Genomic DNA, 19544 nt, shown 5'->3' on the forward strand with positions numbered 1-19544 from the left:
GAGATTGTAGTATCTAAATTACCAATGGCCTCCATAGACGTGGCAATCCCCATCATATTCGGCTTATTGCTATTTAGTTGCACATCTCCTTCATGTAACTTAAAATCTTCTCCATTGAGCTCTTGAGCCATGCCCATTGAACTTGTATCTCCAACAAAACCTGTATGAAATAAGTTTTCACCGGCCATCATAAACTCATTTCCACAAAACTTTAAATTATGACACAAAGAAAGATGAGAACCATGGTCCATACCAGAAGCTACAGGCGCACAATGCACAGAAGATCCACTCTCTGCAGAGGACAAAATCTGCAATGATTGGCCATCCACCTTGCAATGATTGATGCAGTTTGTCTGGTCCCGCTCAGGGCTGACCATCAGGATTGTCTGTGCCATCGAGCTCGAATTTGTACTCAAATTTTTCTGCACCGGCGTAGAAGATCCGCCTCTCCTTTCTCGTTTCGTGTGTCCCCGCCGCAGTGATAAAGACACACTCCATCGCCCGTGTGGCATGCGGATCTTCTGCATCGTTGGCGAACCATCAGCAGTGCCCAACGGCAGCGCCCTGGCCACACCGGATCCGCCCTCTATCCCAGTGAGAGCAGCACGCCCGCACGTGTCCGTCTCTGATTCGCCCGCATGCCCACCAGCTGCTGACGACGACTGCTTCGAGGCGGACAGCTGCTGCACCTCAGCACTGTCACTCCTTCTGCCATTCGCATGTGCCGATCCCGAGAAAACACGGGGCAATCCCCAAGCCGACCTCCCTGCCACAGAATCGACATTGGGATCAGCGACAAGGTTGTCATTTAGCCGAAAATGGACATTAGCAATAGAAATATGAGGAAACTTATTTGGACTCAAATTTTTTGCAGATAAAAAATCACCTGATGGGCTAAGGGGCACCTTGATAGCCCCAATACTAATTTTAGTTTGAGCCAATTGCATCCCTTGGAGTCCATTATTCATGGAAGCCCCAACTTGACCACCATTGTTTGAATTAATAGCCTCATCTTTTCCTTTGGGGTCCATATCCATTGAATTGTCCCCTTCTTTGTTGTGCTCACCATTTGACGCATCATCATTTCCATCCCCACCATTATTAGCCTCAAGCATATCTACCTCTTGATTCCCATTACCATCCTCAACTTCAAAGAAAAGTTTGAAAAAACCCCTTCTAATAAACATGTCACTATCTTTAGGAATAAGACGCCTGTCCAAGCAACCAATTTTGATCCTAAGCACCTTATGTTTTCTAGTGAAAGCCATATCCACATCCAGTGTCTTACCAAAAAGAGTACCCACACCCCATAGGGACAAATAATCGGATATAATGTCACTAGGCATGCCAGTCACACGAACCCAAACCTCTGGTAACATATACATTGGCTCCTCCAAAGAAGACCAAATGTCAAAAACTAGATGTGACTCCCTATCATTGCAAATATACGTACCAAGATTTTTAAGGCGCTGAACTTCCAACTTGCTTGGAAGTTTGACCCTATAGATATTCTCCTTCAGGTGAAAAACTTCCCAATTGAACTTTTCAGAAGGAACTATCTTCTTAAGTTGATCAATGAGCTCGGGAATCGTCATAGCATCTCCCTCCACCGTGATCTTAGCAAGTCTTGGGTTCTCCACCTTAGCCTTGAAAGCACCACATGCAAGCTCAAAGAACATTAATGCCTCATTTGCATAGCCATGGAGAATGGCTGTTGGTTTGGGGGCTTGATGTAAGTGACAAGCATGAGTGGCATGATGAACAGACTCACATAAATCACAAAAAGGAGTAGGACAATTGTCAAGGTGGTGTCCAGGTTGCTTACACCTAAAACATCCCGACTTCTCCTCCTTCTTCTTCTTATTAGGACCTTGCCCTTCACTATCTTTTGCTTTAGCTACATTCCCCTGGTTGTCCAGTACCTCCTGTGCCATTTGAGGAGCAGCCTCTGGAATCACAACTGGCTCCGCAGACTGCCCAACTCCTCCAGGTACTGAATACATTAACAAAAGTAAAATAACATATAGATCTAACAATCAAATCTTGACATAGACAATAATATATAGATCTAAGAACAGATCTTTCTATACACAATAATATATAAATTATGGTTATGTTAAATGTGCTTACACGGCAACATATCTTTTCATAAACAATAATATATACATCAAGCTGGCTAACTGTAATGCACTATAGCATGTAAAAATACTCATTCAGATCTAACAACTGATTCTTATCATACACAATAAAATATAGATCAAAATTAAGCTAATTGTGCTTAGACATCATAATCCAAACTCAAAAGGCAATGATTTACTTAACATTTTCATATTTATTTCAATTACTTGAGATCCAAGTCGTGTGTCTATGCCCAAGACGACATCCATCTTAAGGACCAAGACGAGGCCTTAGAGGACAAGAGTTGGAGATATCTGTATTAGATAGGAACTCTCTAACGTAGTCGGATAAGAACTTCCCATTGTAACGATAGGTTTGTCTCCTTTATATGCCAGCTTGTCGGCAGCCTTCGGGGCAACGCACAGTCTCGACATTATAACCCTAGGAATTGTTTCCCATCATAGTAAATTATAGCAGGAGTAGAGGTCTGCCACTGCCGTGGATCTTCAATATTTAAACTGTGCGTGTCTCCTGCGCAGAGAAACGGGCACGCCCTTGCGCCTGACGTGTGGAGGACTAAAGCGCTTCCACCCTAAATGTCCATGCATAAGCATAACCATGTAGATTCCCTTTTGTTCCAGTTTGCAATACAACCAGGACTAGGGGTTAGTCCCCGATTGCTTTGTCCCGGCTGCGCACATCCCGTACCAACCTGAACTGAAACCCTCATTTTCCAGAAATGCATGGCAGCAGGCACTGCTGACCAGCGGCGGCATGCATGGACAATAAGGGATAAATTATATGCCCAACCGCCGCTCGCCAATTGAACTTATCAAATCCTCAAAGCCAGCATTGTACAGTTGTTGTTTATTAGTACTAGCTAGTACGTAGTCCGGCCGGCCTGCACGACATGGAGTTTAGTGGAGACATTGTAAGTACCCTGCATTCTGTAACGCTCAGAATGATGTTACCGATGCCAAATGCAGGTACGTTGGCGTCTTGCAAACACCTGCGCGACAGAACAATAGGACAATCCAACATCAGCATGGATGTTTCTCCTTGGCATCGACATGCAATATCCAAACCAAGTTGACTGATAAATACATACCCACCGTATCAATTCCATTGTTCTTCATCGATCGGCAAGAGAGAACCTAGCTAATCATACATACAACCATGGGTTTTCCTATGCTGCTTTGCCTCCTGCTATGCAGCTACTATGCCGTTGCACTTGGAGGATTCGTGGTGGTGCCGGGTAGCTCTTTCCAGCCACAAGCAGTGTGCTCCACTTCAAGAGGTCAGGAAATAAACCAGCGTAAATTTTCGTTCTCTAATTAGGAATGATCTATCTATTAAGCGAGTATATGGTTGCGCATACACGTACACTTCCCAGCAACTTCTCATACTTTCTTTTGTACGGCAAGAATTTTACTTAATTTAGAGGGAACTTAGAGCATCTCCAGCCGTGTCCCGCAAAGCGTCCCCCAAAGGGATTTGGGGCGCGTCGGACAGGAAATGCGTTCTAGCCGCGTCCCCCAAAGCCCTTTTTTGTCCGGCGCGCCCCCATTCGGTGTCCGGCGCTCCGAGCCCGTCCCCGTCCCACAGGGGACGCACCGGGGACGCCGGACACAACAAAAAGCGAGACGGGGAGTGGCGGGGCCGATGCGTCAGCGGCACAGTTAATTTTAACCTAACCGTCGCCTACCTCGCGACGGAAGTTATTCGCGCGCAGTGACACACGGCGGCATCTTTGCCTTAATGGCGACGGAGGGGCAGGCGAGACGTCTCGTCGGTGCTACGCCGACGAGACGCGTCGCCGGCGTGCGCACGCCATCGCCCGTTCCCGCGCTTTCTTCCCGCCTCTTCTCGCTTGTTCCCGCGCTTTCTTCCCGACGCCGGCGTCTATAAAAGGCCTCCCGGCTCAATGGTAGCCACCACACCCCGCCGGCAACAAACACAGCCCTCGTTGCTCCACCGCCGTCTCCTCCACCACCAGTAGCAATGGCGAACCGCCCCGGCGCTGGCCACTTCCCTCCACCGCCGTCCCCTCCACTTGCAGTCCCGGAAACGCAGGTCGACACCGACCCCTCAGCAGCGGCCCGGGAAGAGCGATGGCGTGCACACCGTCAGCAGCGGCGGGAGGCAATGCAGCAGCAGGCCCGCCAGCAGCGGGAGGCGGCGCAGGCGGCGGATCTGGCGGCGTTCTGCGCCCATGGCCCCGCTGCCGGCGAGCCGCGCGGCGGCAGCAGCGTGGCAGAGCAGCAGGACGCCACCGTTGCGGCGTCGGCGCCTCGACTCTGCTGTGAGGCGCGACGGTGCCGTGCACGGGCGGAGATGGAGCAGCGGTGGGCTGACGAGCGCCAGCGCCGGCCGCGGTGAGCGGGAGGCGCTGTACCGTGAACGGCGGGAGGCGATCGAGCGCCGGCGGCGGGAGTCGATCGAGCGCCAGCATCAGCTGGCGGTGGAGGAGCGTCATCAGCGGGAGGCGGCGCTGAGGGCGATCTGGGGGAGGCAGGCGGACCAGTTGGCGGCGGAGGACGCCGTGTTGGCGGCGGCGATGATGGAGGTGCCAACAGATGTGGAGGAGGAGGCGCCAATGGAGGAGGAGGAGGAGGCCGAGGCGGAGGAGACCGAGGTGGAGGACGACGACGACGAGTTCGAGTGGTCCGACGACGACGGGCCACACCCGGACGAGACGGCCGATCAGCAACGCGCGCTCGTCGAGTCCTTCGAGTCGGAGAAGAAGCTCCAGGACGACGCCCGTGCTCGCGAAGAGGCGCAGATTCGTCGCGCCGTCGAGCTCTCCCTCCAGGCGGCCCAGCAGGGGAGGGCGGAGGAGGACTATCGGCGGGAGCGGCACCGTCTGGCCACCGCCGAACGCAAGGAGAGGAGGCGCGCGCAGGAGGAGCTGTGGCGTAGGGGAGGCGACGACGGGGTGGGGCCGTCGAACGCACCGCCGGGCGGTCAGTAGTCTAGGTTTAGATGAAATCTAGCCTTTTTCATTCAAACTTTGTAATATATAATCAAAATTGAATGAAAACCTTTATTTTCGTGCACCAATATTCATTTGGGGGCGACGTTTGGGGGACGCGGCTGGGGAGCGACGTCCCCCAAAGGCGGCACGAACAAAACACGTCCCCCAAACGCTCGATCCGGCGCGCTTTGGGGGACGGTTTGGGGGACGCGGCTGGAGATGCTCTTAGAAACATAAAAGTTTTTTTACGAAAAGGACCGCCGGTCTTTTAATATCTCAATTGTTAATAGCAGTACGAGGTTGTGAGTGAGCACCATGACATTGCTCACCTGCATTTTTTTTCTTTTTCGTATCATTCAAACTATATAATATATGGATTTGAAACTTTGCAAGTCACTGGAAAAATAGCAACTAGAATACAGAAAAATTAGTTCCGATTTTTAATGCACAATTTAAAATTCAAAACAATTCTTCAAACAAATATTTCTAATGTCATGGAAATTCGAACTATTTTTCCCACACTCTAGTTGTTAGTATGTTTCAATTATTTGTAAAGTTTGAAGTTCAAAGATTGTATGGTGTAAAAGATACAAAAAAGTAAGAGAGAGAGAGAGAGAGAGAGAGAGAGAGAGAGAGAGAGAGATTGTTTGAGAAGAAAAAAAGGCAGTGCGGTTCTTGATGCACAATGAAAATCTTGTTGTGGAACACGTGACAAACGCCCGGTAAACTTAACATTTCCACGTTTATTTCAGTTACCTCCGAGCCTAGTCGCGCCTCCCTGCCTCTGGCGCACCGGCACGGACCCTGCGCGCCATCGGGGTCAGGGGCCAGCGACAAGCCATCTCTGGAAGAGAGGCTCCGGATGGACCGCGCCCGCGCCAAGTACATCATAAGCAAGGCTACCGGGCGCATGACCACGCTCTCCGAAGGTGGCGCGAGCATCCCCACGTACCTAGGGACGCCGTGGACTCGCTGGAGTACGTCGTCACGCTGGGCATCGGCACGCCCGCCGTCCAGCAGACCGTCCTCATCGACACCGGCAGCGACCTGTCGTGGGTGCAGTGCAAGCCCTGCAACTCCACCCAGTGCTACCCGCAGAAGGACCCTCTCTTCGACCCGGCCAAGTCGTCGACCTTCCGCCCGATCCCCTGCGGCACCGCCGCGTGCAAGCAGCTCGTCGTCGACGGCTACGACAACGGGTGCACCAACAGCACCGCCGCCGGCGCCCCGTCCCTCTGCGGGTACGCCATCGAGTACGGGAATGGCGCGATCACCACGGGGGTGTACGGCACCGAGACGCTGACGATCAGCGCCGGCGTCTCCCTCAGCAAGTTCGGCTTCGGCTGCGGCAGCAACCAGCACGGCCCCTACGACAGGTTCGACGGCCTCCTCGGGCTCGGCGGCGCGCCGGAGTCGCTCGTGTCGCAGTACGGCGTCGCCTTCTCCTACTGCCTCCCGCCGACGAACAGCAGCGCCGGGTTCCTCACCCTCGCCCCGCCGCCCAACAACACGGCCGGTTTCGTGTTCACGCCAATGTACCGCTACGCACCGGACATCGCCACGTTCTACCTCGTCACGCTCACCGGCATAAGCGTCGGCGGGAAGCCGCTGGACATCGCGCCGTCGGTGCTCGCGGGGGGCTTGATCATCGACTCCGGCACGGTCATCACGGGGCTCCCGAAGACGGCCTACGACGCGCTGCGGAAGGCCTTCCGGAGCGCCATGTCCCAGTACCCGCTCGTGCCGTCCTCGGACACCGGGCTGGACACGTGCTACAACTTCACCGGCCACAGCGACGTCGTCGTGCCCAAGGTCGCCCTCACCTTCAACGGCAGCGCGACCATCGAGCTCGACGTGCCATCGGGGGTTCTGGTGGAAAGCTGCCTCGCATTCATCGCAGAGGGGCGCGACGGCGGCGTCGGGATCATCGGCAACGTGAATCAGCGAACATTCGAGGTGTTGTATGATTCTCGCCGGGGGACTGTCGGGTTCAGGGCTGGTGCCTGCTGATGATGAATATTGTATTGCACGATTTAACCGGTCGCACTTCCTGCAGCAGCAGTTTTATTTACAATGAATACCATACCTCATAGAGATGCGTGAGTTATCTCGAGCAATTTATAAAATGAAGTCCGAAAAAAGAGCAAATCTTCGAGGTTTTTAAATCTTTCATGATATAATCTTCGATGTGAATCAGCCTACCTTCGAGGTATTTTTTATGATCCTCGCCAGGAAACTGTCTGGTTCAGGCCTGGTGTCTGCCAATGAATACTGTATGGACGTGCATTGTTCTCGGTAGATCTATAATTATCTTAATTCTCGGTCAACTAATTTTACTTGTATTTCATATGCAACTAGTAAAAATGATATCTTTACACCAAAAAAGGAAAAATGATGTTTAATTACACACATATAAAATTGCACATGTATTTGTAATTTGTGTAGATCAATAGACAGTCCCAAAATCAATCTAGAACTTACTTAATTCTTGATCAACCTAGAACCAACAAAAGTTTGTGGCATATATATCATATTTTATTGACAAATTTAATGGTAAAAAAATTCAAAGCGTAATAGGGTTATAAACCGATACGAAGGGGTAGTCGTGGGAATTCAACACATGGATTCAGCTTGGTTGTATCCATCTCCTTATACATTAAGCCTTTCATTTTCAACAATTGAAAATCATCCTACAAATGTTGAGAAAAAAAGTTTGGAGGTAGTCAACAAAATATCAATCTGAATTGTTTTGTATTTCGGCTAAAAAAATGAAAACCTAAAAAATTTACAATTTTGAAGAATGTGCACTATTCACAATACTCATATCCACACTTTTATTTATACATGGTCTGGAATACAAATTATCCCGTGTTGAGATTTTGCACCCTTGTACTCCCTCGTCTGTGGACATTATTACCAACATGTCTCTTGCGGATATTTTAGAAAGTTCAAAATCTGATTTTTGAAATTTCGAAAATAAATGGCTAGCTAGGGGGTGTTTCCCAATAAAAAAAAATTTAAAAGACTATAAAACCAACAAAAAGAATTCATGGATTACATTTCTTATTCTCTTATTATCTCCTTACAAAATCCTAATCCCGCTTCTCCCACCATCTTCACCCCACACCACAGGCGCCGCTCCACTCCACTCCGTGCCGCCGCGGCTATGGAGCTCGCCACCGCGGCCGTCGCCGCCTCCACGGCCTCCACCCACCAATCCGGCCGCCCGACCGGTTTCTCCTCCCCGCGTGCATCCTCGTGGTCTCCTTCCTCGTCGGCCTTCTCACACTCCCTGTCCACCTCGCGGTTCCTGAGCCGCCGCCGGCAGCTACCCGTCGCCTCGGCCGCCTTGGAGCTCCGCCAGGCCGCCGCGGGGGGCGGGGACTCCGTGCGCGTCACCGAGACGCCACAGCCCAACTCCAGCGTTAGCACCCCGACTCTGCCTGTCTCTCTGATTGCATATGCATTGGGTTGCACTAGAGTAGGAGCTGTGCTGATGCGTTTGTACTTGATTCTTGTGCCAGGTTAAGTTCAGCGTGGAGGTGCCTCCGTCTATATGCCAAGAATGTTACCAGACCACCCTTATGGAGTACTCAAAGCGTTTCAAGGTACCACCATTTCTAACTGTGCTAACAGAGGAAGCACATTTGTACCTGTTAGTGAGGACACATAATAATTTGTGAAAATTTACATAGCTCGACCAGAAATGTAGTCTTACACCGAAGTTTAACTGCTGCATGTTCTGTAACCATGAATGAGCTTGCTGTCGATGATGAGACTAACAATAAGAATCCAGAAAAAACGCCTTCTTTGCCATTGGTTTAGTCACGAAGTGTGTCTTCATTTCTTCGTTTATAATCAGTTGATCATAGTAAGAGCGCGTAAATACCAGAAAATTCCAAATTCTGAAAAGAGCATACATCTGCAAGGTGTCCCCGAAGAAGTGTGTTGTATCCAACTGCGTCCTGCTCTGCATTTCTACAGATATTTCAGTGTTGCTCTGCTATTTCTTTTTATCAGGTCCCTGGATTTCGGCCTGGAAAGATAGTTCCAGAAAATGTGCTTTTAAACTACGTTGGACCGCAGCATGTACGGGCTGCCACGGTCGAAGCTATCTTAAGACATACGCTTCCTCAAGCATTGTCCTCGGTATCAATTTCTCCCCAGTCCTTTTTTTTTATCTCTCCGCGGTCCATTTTTACAAAGCAATACCCTGATATTTATTGTGATGGATTCTTTGTTCCCAACTATTCACGACAAGTAATAACAACTTTGAACTATGGATCTATGATTTCATATGAACTGAACTGGCAAGATCACCAGTGATGAATTCACTGCTGATATCCCTGCCTATGAGTTCCAATCTCGTTTTGAATCGCTACTTGCCTTTCTCCCTTTGTGCTTATTATTGCATCTGTTCAGCTGATATTGTCGGGTTTTTTTAGGTAGAAGATAAGGCATTAGAAGATTCTGTACGTATTCTCACTAAGTTTGATGATATGAATGATGCTTTCTCCCTCGACCATGTGTTTAGGTACACAATTACTCCCATCTGGGCGTCCTACTTATTACGTTATTAGAAATCATTTCAAATTCTTTGGTTTTCATCCTATTTTTTTTGTTTATGTCAAATTTTCTCAGATATGATGTTGCGGTGGATGTTGTTCCTGAACTCCAGTGGTTATCTGAAGATAAATATAAGAACCTCAAAGTGGTTATTGAAATAGATGAAATTGTTGATGCTGAAAAGGCAGCCGAGTTGGAGCTTAAGCGTCGTCGTAAATCTCTAGGGATTCTTCGAGTAGTCTCTGACAGAGGTCTACAGGTGAGTTCTTGTAGATGCTCTAGTATACAATATTCCAATGAAAGCATTACTGTGTGTTAGAGTTAGTTGTACTCAGGACTATGGTTTCTGCATTGAAGTAAACAGACACAGTTTTGCAGAAATCGGTTAATTTTCCGTCAGTCTCTGGCTAAGTGGCGAACTATTCATCTTATTCCAAATATTTTGTGTCTTCATGATTTTAAGTTTCTGGGATCTTATGATGTATGTGCTCTAATATAACTGGTATATACTAACTGAACGAAACAGATTCAAGAACTTCTTGATATTACACTGTTGTGCTATATCTATTTCTGGTACTGATATGTACAGTACCTTTTTTCCACCAGTTCTTTACAAATAACCTACAAATGTGCATTTTTTTCCATTAGGACGGCTCATATACAAAAGAGATATGAGCCAAGCCTATAATATTGCCACGTCCGTGTCATTATATACGTACATTCCCTTAACGGTTTATTTGCAATGTCAAGCAGCATTACTATTTTCATAATAAAATGGAGGAACTTGTTGTCTTCTTTGGAGTTGGCATGTTAGATCAAATTTATTTCATGGTAAGCATCGGTAATATGGTTGTATTGTAACAGCATCCATTTTTTCATCATGTAGGTCGGTGATGTAACAGTAATAGATATATTGGCTGAAACTATCACAAGCGATGGCTCTAAAGGTGAAAAAATTCCATCAGCTGAGGCTACAGGTTTGTTTACTTTACACCTTTCTATTTAATTTTCACAACTTAATTTCCCAATTACCATTGGCGCGGTGCACCACTTTGATTGCAACTGACTAATGTAGTGATGTGATATTTCATTCCACATGTCCTCTGAATTCTCTTTTACAGTATATGCAACATAGATAGAATAGGCAGTATTGCTTTCATTTCCAGTAACTTGAAATGACAGTGATAATTTCATATTCAGTTTCCTATTCCATTAACTTGAAATGTCATGCACATCTACTATGGCTTGCAGGGTTCCAGTTGGACACTGAGGAAAATGAGAACCTTGTTCCTGGATTTCTGGGTTCACTAATTGGGATTCGTCCGGGTGAGACTAGATCATTTCCTATTCAATTCCCTGAGTCCTTTGATCAAGAAAGTCTGCAAGGTGTCCGTGCCCAGTTTACTGTGAGTCACTTCCGAAAGACCAAACTGTATATATCTATGTACGCTACTCTTACTACCAACTAGTAATCACACCATATTGTGCCTATATCACACCAAAGTTATAACACTTTGTAGTTACTTTTGATGAACATCTGTTAGTATGATTTTCATGTGTGACACAGATTTTAGGTTACTCCTGAAAGTTAAACTGCATGAAATCCACAGTGACACAGATTTCTTTTCTCCATAGCTAGTGCTGCAGGTTCTCATTACCATTTTCACTGGTATTATGTAGGTTGTCTGCAAAGAACTCTTCTTCAGAGAGATGCCAGAATTGGATGATTCACTTGCTGTGAAGCTCCTTCCAGGATGCACTACCATGGATCAGGTTTCACCGTTGTATTTATTTCACTTATTAGTTAATCATGGCCATTGCAAAATCCACACGATATGAACCTGTTAAACCTGTTTTATTTTTGGAATTTACTCCAGTTTGATCATTTGCAGATCACCCTATAAATATCTTCTGTAAACTGTGAGCATCATCTAATACGGTGGATGGTTGATGAATTTTTCCACCTGCTTTGACAGTTATCGTCCCTTCTGACTGAAACAGGTTCGAGAAAGAATTTTGGAAAGATGCAAAGAAGTGGAGAAGACAGCTATAGAACAAGCAACAGATAATGCCATCCTCGACCAGCTCGGAAAGGTTGTGGTCTTACTTCTGAAATAGCTTTTGAAGTCTCTAGTACTGCCGCAGGGAGATCATTCATATGTTACCATTGGTTCAGTTATCAAATTCCTTTCCACACTATCTCCAAGTTTGCATAAGCTTGCACTAACGTTTTCATTTGTTTGTTCAGTTGGTTGAGGTTGATGTTCCCCGGGCCATGTTTCAAGAGCAAGGCCAACAGTTGTATGGAGCCAAACTTCTGCAACTGCAGGCAGAAAGGAAGCTAGATAAAGACCAGCTAGCATCCCTTTCAAGTGAGAGGTCGGTCCAGGAGTACCTAAATAGTGAGCGGGAGAACATCACTAAAATCATTAAACAAATGTTGGCTGTTGGTGAAATATTCAAGGCCGAAAATTTACAGGTGATAACATGCTTGCCATGTAGTTGTGATTTTAGTGATAGAACCTCTTCATTTGATGTTTGATTCGCGCATTTTCATCCATGTATTAACAACGTGTCATATCATTGTGCAGTACTCGACCGACCAGCTCATCAAGGAAGTTGAGAACTCCATAGAAGAGTTCAAACGCTATAACCAGGACTACGACGAGGGGAACATCAAGCAGCAGGTTTCTAGACAGTTTTTCCTCGTATTTTTTAGTGCTGAATTCCTTCAGTCCGCTGCGGTTTGGCAACACACTTTTGATCTTCTTGGGATAAAGTAAATTTCAAGTACTAAAATACAGTACATATGCACATTATATGATAATTAAACTACCATGCCAAGGAAATTATCTGCCTAACTTATCTTGTTTTTTCTGCTGGAAAATCTCGTTAAATGTTTGTTGTGCAATTGAATCATGCAGGTTCAAGATGTTCTTGAGGCTGCAAAGGTGCTCGAGTGGCTCAAGGAGAACTGCACGATCGAGTACATCAGACAATGAGGGCTGTGCTTGATGCTCTGTCAGTTTTCAAAGATGGCAGGCTGGCGTGGAACTTCATGACGAGCTACAAACAAGTGTATAATTTGTTCATAGCACAAGAGGAGTATGATCTAATATGTAGATGTCAAGTTTACTTTATATATGTTCTTTACATTATGGTAATCCACTCCACAACAGATTCACAGTTGTGTTGCTTATAAGAAATGAACTGTCAAATATGTTTATAGTCTCTATTGTCTCGGATAAAAACTTGACCAGCAATCTTCGATTGAAGGTCTCAAGGATCTTGCCCTTTCAAGCCCACTTATTTCTAGCAATCTTTCATGGGTAGTTCAACTTCAAACATTTGCAAATTCTTGAGCAACTTCCAAATCTTAGTTGGACCTGAAAATTATCTTGGTGGATCTGTGCAATTTTATGTCTGCGTCCTCCATGTAATCGATAAGAAAGTAGAACTCTGGAAGATGACAACAATGTAAAGATTTTGGGCTGTAAATTTCTTAGCATATAAATCTGTACAATATAAACAAGCACATATAAAACTTCTACCACTTTTTCCAGCGTAACTTCAGTTCCATGTGAATTACGTTACAGAAGTTGAATAGAAGCACATATGAGACCTCTTAAGTGTAGATTGTATCAATGGACGAAACACTTGCACATAGTGTAGAAGTCAGTACAAAAATTTACAACCTTTCTACCTAGAAATCTAAACTATCCCAAGAAACATGAGTTGATGCATCGATTGATACATTTATACTGTTTACAAAGCGACCTAGGAGCTGTCCATCATGCTTTCACTCCCGGCCAAGTTGGCCACACCAACGTTACCGCTGTCTGGAAGCTTCACTTCGGAAACTTTTTCAGCTCCAAATGTGAAATTACTTGGGATGTTGTTGGAGCTGACACGCTCAAAGATGGAGGCTGGAGTATGCTGATTGAAGGTGGGCACCTGGATGTCACCTGTTGGTTTTGGAAAACCAAATCCAAGTGAAGGGAAAGTAGAATCTGTTGGAGAAAAAGATTGAGCTGCCATGCCAACATTGGAGCCAAAAAGTTTCTGCTCATACTCAATCAACTGCAGCTGTGCCGCTGTAAAAAAAAGGTAAGAATATTTCTTTAGCCAACCATGATACTTTTTGAGAAAGACCTGCCACTAAATTCATAGTACTTACTATATAATCCAGAATAAACTTTGAATTATATATAGTCCGACTTTCAAAAGGCAAGATTTTGTACTACCTAAACAACAGAGTTCTTTATGCATATAGGCTCAATCTTTTAAAATGCTAGATTTTGTACTACCTCAACAGCAGAGTTCTTTATGCATATAGGCTCAATTGTTCATTTGTTGCCTTTTTATGCTTTCAACGACCAGCAAATTGATGTAAATTGTCACTGTACCTTGCCATCGAATCTTCTGACTGTACATTAGTTAGATCCTCAGCAAATATGAAAAGTTTCATGCTATTATGGTACCGCGTTAGCAAGATTGGTGTTCCCAACTAAGTTGTGCAGCAGTACATATTTGAGTACTCTAATTCAGAAATTAGACTCACAGCAGACCTCAATTATGAGGTACAATTCAATCTTTATGTTTTCTCCCAGTTTCCTAGAATGATTCATCTTGGAAGTCTTACCATCAGCCAGTTGAACTTGTGGTCTCCGTTCTTTCACCCATTGATAACATTGTGCAAGTCGCCAGCCTCTGGACTTCATCAAGAAGGCTATCACAAATGCAGCTGACCTGATCAACGTATTTTGAACGCATTAGTCACAGAAGTCCCAGCAACATAAGAAACAATAACTGCTATATGAGGACTAATATTACATGTACACACCTACTCTTCCCTGACATGCAATGGACAAGAACTCGTGTTTTATCCCTCTCGCACTGTTCTGAAGTTGAAAATAACAAAATAAGTAGGTACAGGATGCCCTTAATGACTCAGCATTAGATAATCCGATGCTCAATATGGGAATAGGGACTGGGAGACAGAACAGCAAAAATCACAAGGGCATCTACAGAACATGAGTTAAATGATAGTCATAGAAAGCATATTGGATAGTAGATTGAGGTTGAAAAATGCTTTATGCTAAAAGAAAGTGAATGTCTGCCACAAGCAACAAATGTCAACAGAACAATGGAAATGGTAAACACAATGTATGTATATCTGTTGTTGGCTGGGGACTGGAAGTGGAAGAAGAGCACCATACCTAGAAACTGGATTGCATCATCAAACTGCAAAGTCTTGCCATCTTCAAGGCAGTGATAAGTGAAGGAATTCCGGTAAAGGTTTTGGCAGAAAGGGACGGTCTGTCCAGTAAAGAGCATTGCAAAATATCATTTCAGTTTCAAATAGAGCAAAAACATTTGCAGAGTTTAAAAACGGTGTGTGACAGGGTGATCGGTGCTAATATGATCAGTACTGTAAAACGACTAGCAAGTAGTAAGCTGAACTTGTCAGCAGCAATCTGTTTCTAAAAGAGTGGTGTTGTTAGGCTGTTATTTCCTTCATATTTATAGTGCCTCTACTAAATGCAAACATTATTACTCTAAATAAATAAACAGGAACCGAACCTAGAACCGGCCTTCCATTTCTATCGGGGAAGCACTAGCAATCTAAGGCCGGATGGAATCCGAGTCGCGGAGAAGCAATAAAAGAAGCGTACGTACGTTGAGGATGTGGGAGATGCCCAGGGTCTTGAGCAGCTCGGAGCGGGAGGCGTTGTCGTAGCTGCCGAGGAAGAGCAAGTCCTTGAGAATCTCCGAGGGGAACGCCGAGTCCTGCCGGGGAACGCCCGCCGGTGCGAGCACCGGCGGGCGGTGGCCGCACACCCCGCACGGCTCCCCCTCCTCGTACCTGTGGTAATGCCCGCAGATCCCGCACGGGTTCTCACGCTCCCGCTTCCTCATCCCCTTCCGATCGAGATCGAGATCGGAACAGCCGCTACGGCAGTGATCGAATCCAATCGGAGATGCCTGGAGGAACTTCAAGAGAGAGAAGAAGCGTTTGCGTTTGCGTTTCTGTCTCTTCTTATTTTATTTTTACCAGATATTTTACACAAACAAGTACTTTCTCCTCCCTTCCCAAAAATGTAGTGGTGGTAAAGTTTGACCAAGTATTTACACTACCATTAGATTCATCATGATATATATTTTTATATGGTATATATATTTTGTATTATATAGATCTGTACTAATAAAACGCGGAAGCGACCGTGGTACGTCGCGGCAATTTTTATTAGGCCCCTTGGAAAATTTATCTATCAACCCGCAGTCCAATGACCATTATATCATCTCTTGCCGAAAAAAAGATCCGTGTAAGGCCTTGTTTGGTACTAGTGTTTCAGTGGGGATTAGTGTGGATAATACTCTAGAGTATTGGGTGAATCACTGCTGTCACCCAATCCCCACAAAACCCCATCCCCAATCCACTAGGTAGGGGTAGAGTATTGGGGATTGAAAAAATTACACTAAAAATTTGGGAAAAAGTGGGGATAAGTGGGGATTAAAATCTCTCATACTCTAGCACCAAACATGCATTGGGGATAAGTAGGGATTTAAAATTTGGAGCGGATTATCCCCACTAATCCCCACTAAAACTCTAGTACTCTACCAAACAAGGCCTAAGTGGGCGAAGCGAATCCCAGGCGCAGGCCACCCGACGGCCAACCCCCGGCGAGCCGCGAGGTAGGCTTCGAGGAAATTCGTATCACGGAAATACTCCATCGACGGGAGGCCGTGCTGGTCGAGAGGAGCGAGATCAGAGGTCAGGTTTTTTTTTTGCGGGTAGATCAGAGGTCAGGTTGAAGTAGTCGGATCTGCCACATGGGCTTCTCCCTCCTCTCTCTGTCTTCCAGGGCGGGGAAGGGTGGCCTACATCGGCGGCTGGGCGTCTACAGCGACGGCGACGTGCGCAGGCGACTGGGCGTCCGATGTGCAGCGCAAAGATGTGGCACCGGCGCGTTCCAGCGGCAAGATCCCCCTGCGACTAGACATAACTCCAACTTGTTGTTCGTTCGGGGGGATTTGTACTTCAGTAGTCGAATAGCCAATGTCTTGTTGTCCGTGACTCCACCATGCTAGAGCATTGCAATTGGAGTGATAGATTTTGTTTTATTTCTGCATCTTCGGGGATAAAAAGAAATTCTTAATGCTTACACTATTGGTCTTCACGCTCTCTTGAATATGCGTGTTAATTCATGGCAGGCTCCGTGGGTTACAGAAAGGGAAAATTTGATGACAGGAACAGTTATGCTGTTTCGTACAATCAGTCTTCCTTAAAAAAAAACTGCAATAATTGCACTTATTGTGTCTGTTGTTCAGCTATTCTGATGGTTCTTTTTGGTCTCTATCAATGCAGTTCAGTCCGAGTTTAAATAAATCCAAATGTTGTGTCAAAGGTATCTGAGTAGGTGATCGGTGGAGTTGCAATTAATCCTGGTTCCTCACTAATTTTTTCTCAAATTTACAATGCAATTCACAAGCAGCTATTTCCTATGTTGGGCAAAGTGAACTGAAAAGTACACGTTAACATTGTACTCCTAAAAAGGACTACATCTTGGAGAAGTATTCACTTTTATGATTTCGTATTCTCTATTATCCTAGACCATTTCATTTTCCTGCAGGGTGCTTATTGCAGATGGTACCGTCAAAAGCTTCTAAAGTTGTTCAACATCATGCTTTGCTACCTACTGTGTGCAATGATGTGTATATATGCATCGAATAAACATAAAAATTCTTATAATTCATTTTGAAAAACGTTACACCAAGTAACAATTAACTTCCTTTCAAGGGTACACCTGTATGTTGGAAACGTTCTACTTATAAAAGGACTTAAGGCAATGCACTAGGAGGCATTTTATGTTTTTTTCACGTAGCAACGCACGGGCGTTGTGCTAGTATAGATAATTTTCTCAATAAGCATGGTCAAACATTACCTCATTCCACTTCTGAAATACTATGCATTATAGCATTTTTGCCAGTTCTTTAAACATTGTCTTTACCGGACAATGATGGTATTTCAGAATTTGGAGTTCTCACGTATCGAAGCTTTTGCCTGCATAATCTTGCAGTCAAGAAAGGCAAGTTCATCGCTTGCTCATGTCATTTGATTATTTTTATCAAATTATATGCAAAGTACTATACTTATCACTCTTGCATTGAAAAGCAAATATTATTTTACAATTATGAATATGACTATGTGGTGGGCAATGGAACCATGGTATGTGTTGATTGGTGGAGGTTCCATTGCACGGGTACTATTCATCTAGGATTAATTACCAATGCCGTCCAGTGATTCGAGCGCCGTACATATCGCGTTGACCATAAGATCTATAATGGCTCTGGGGAAGCCACCTGTATCTTTTCCCTCCTGCACGCCAACGGACTTGATAGAGCCTGGCGGGGTGTTGGGAGAACATTGCCGTAGGTTGGGATGGCCTTTTAAATCCCCATCCGTGTGGATGACTGGCTCTACCGTCTATGAGGGATTGTCCATAGTACACCGTGGGTAAAGCCATATTATCGGAAGATGTCTACCGGGGGTGTACGGATGGACAAAAGGGTGGGTTTGCAGGGTCGCGGAGAAGGCGGTGTGGGCTTGGATCTTGTACCTGACCTCACACCAAAGGAAGTGTGGACAAGCTCATGACTTGGTTGGCAACAAGGTTAAGTTCTCTTATGGGAAAAGTAACGCACCTCTACAGAGGGTATCAAAATTGTGACTGTCACTCCCTGTTCCGGGAAGGGAACTGCGAACGCGGCAGGAAAGGAACTCCATGAAGTTCTAGTCAACCTGTGAAGACTGACGGGCATAGTTTTCAGAATAAAATAAACCTTTTGAAGAAATGTTTATGAAAACTTGCATTCGCCTATGACTTTCTGGTCTATGGCTGTAGCTAGTGCATGATACACCTATTTCCTAATATGAACTTGCTGAGTACGCTCATACTCATCCCACTCTTAAATCCCCTGCTTAGCTATGGAGGCACCGGAGGACAAACTACCGTGGAACTCGAAGACAAAGGAGTCAACTGCAACAAGATGAATAATCCAAGCAAAGAAGTCAATGAAGTCAACTGCTGCAGCAACTAAAGTGAAACTTAGACTAGTAATAGAAGGGAGTCTTTCCCTAATTCTAGCACCTAAGTAGCTAGATTTCTATAGCAAGCCTAGTAGCTCTGAAGCTTAAGTTAGCAATAAGTTAGATTACGAGTTGTTCTTCTGGAGCTTTATTTGAAGTTTTACCTCACTGTAAAGTAGGAGGCTGTGTTGATCTTCTGTAAACAGCTTGTGTATCCTTCTATAGGCATGCCTTGGACTCGCATATGTTTCTGTTGTACCACTCTGAGGGATGTAATATGAGTGGAACGGTGTTTCACTTGTGTTATGTCAACGACTTGTGTACTACACCATGCAGTGGTACGCTGGGTCACCACAGCTGGTATCAGAGCAAATGCTTTGACCCTAGGATTAAAACCCTTTAAAGGAGACTTATAGGTTTGGTAGTGTCTATAGAAAGTGGTATTAGCTAAGACAACTAGGCTAAACCAATTATTCTTTTGACTTGAGATGGGTATTCACTTGAGAATAATCCTGACACACTTGAGTCAATCTTTCTTATCTATTTTTTTAAGTACATTTGATTAGTTATCTTGCTTCATTCCAAATTAGTAGAACCCTATTGAAGCATAAGATAATGGGTGGTAGTAGACCACAGTTGGTATACAATACATGGTAGTCCAAAGAGAGGATACAACCACAAAGAAGATATCCTATTGGAAGAAGTATACCAACACAAGTTATGGTTAAGTAAGATTCGTTTAAAATGTCAAATTACTGATGTTAAGTAATGTAGATAAGTTATATGAGGTAGTAT

The 19544-nt window shown here is 45.3% G+C and overlaps 2 protein-coding genes and 1 pseudogene across 3 annotated transcripts; 2 read left to right on the top strand and 1 right to left on the bottom strand.

Moving 5' to 3' along the window:
- The first annotated feature begins 3294 nt into the window (after positions 1-3294).
- LOC127315931 (aspartyl protease family protein At5g10770-like) lies at positions 3295-7122 on the top strand (annotated as a pseudogene).
- Positions 7123-8185: 1063 nt separating this feature from the next.
- Positions 8186-12878, top strand: LOC127317134 (trigger factor-like protein TIG, Chloroplastic). The gene is made up of 12 exons (XM_051347655.2): positions 8186-8516; positions 8617-8700; positions 9113-9241; positions 9538-9626; positions 9734-9917; positions 10545-10635; positions 10910-11064; positions 11339-11431; positions 11660-11752; positions 11907-12137; positions 12250-12345; positions 12583-12878. Exons 1-12 carry the CDS (start codon positions 8259-8261, stop codon positions 12658-12660), a joined length of 1581 nt encoding a protein of 526 aa, XP_051203615.1. The 5' UTR covers positions 8186-8258; the 3' UTR covers positions 12661-12878.
- Positions 12879-13195: 317 nt separating this feature from the next.
- Positions 13196-15716, bottom strand: LOC127317135 (protein-tyrosine-phosphatase IBR5). 2 transcript variants are annotated; one of them, XM_071823521.1, is made up of 6 exons: positions 15338-15716; positions 14878-14977; positions 14502-14559; positions 14301-14407; positions 13703-13752; positions 13196-13668 (listed from the first exon to the last, which is right to left on the bottom strand). In XM_071823521.1, the coding sequence occupies exons 1-6, from the start codon at positions 15575-15577 to the stop codon at positions 13507-13509; spliced, it is 717 nt and encodes a 238-aa protein (XP_071679622.1). In that variant the 5' UTR covers positions 15578-15716; the 3' UTR covers positions 13196-13506. The 2 variants fall into 2 exon arrangements, with proteins under 2 accessions (XP_071679622.1, XP_051203616.1); XM_051347656.1 differs by having other exon boundaries at positions 13196-13752; positions 15338-15709.
- Between the last annotated feature and the right edge of the window lie 3828 nt (positions 15717-19544).

Source organism: Lolium perenne, chromosome 7 (genome assembly GCF_019359855.2).
Source record: "Lolium perenne isolate Kyuss_39 chromosome 7, Kyuss_2.0, whole genome shotgun sequence".
Classification (NCBI taxonomy): Eukaryota; Viridiplantae; Streptophyta; class Magnoliopsida; order Poales; family Poaceae; genus Lolium; species Lolium perenne.

Bases quoted from the DNA above. Each gene is read 5' to 3' on its own strand.
- LOC127317134 (XM_051347655.2), top strand. From the start codon at position 8,259: ATGGAGCTCGCCACCGCGGCCGTCGCCGCCTCCACGGCCTCCACCCAC. The intron at 11,432-11,659 runs GTTTCACCGTTG...TGACTGAAACAG, and splicing joins GATGCACTACCATGGATCAG to GTTCGAGAAAGAATTTTGGA. The intron at 12,138-12,249 runs GTGATAACATGC...ATCATTGTGCAG, and splicing joins TCAAGGCCGAAAATTTACAG to TACTCGACCGACCAGCTCAT.
- LOC127317135 (XM_051347656.1), bottom strand. From the start codon at position 15,577: ATGAGGAAGCGGGAGCGTGAGAACCCGTGCGGGATCTGCGGGCATTAC. The intron at 14,408-14,501 runs GTGTGTACATGT...TACGTTGATCAG, and splicing joins TGCATGTCAGGGAAGAGTAG to GTCAGCTGCATTTGTGATAG. The intron at 13,753-14,300 runs GTAAGACTTCCA...TTTTTTTTACAG, and splicing joins ACAAGTTCAACTGGCTGATG to CGGCACAGCTGCAGTTGATT.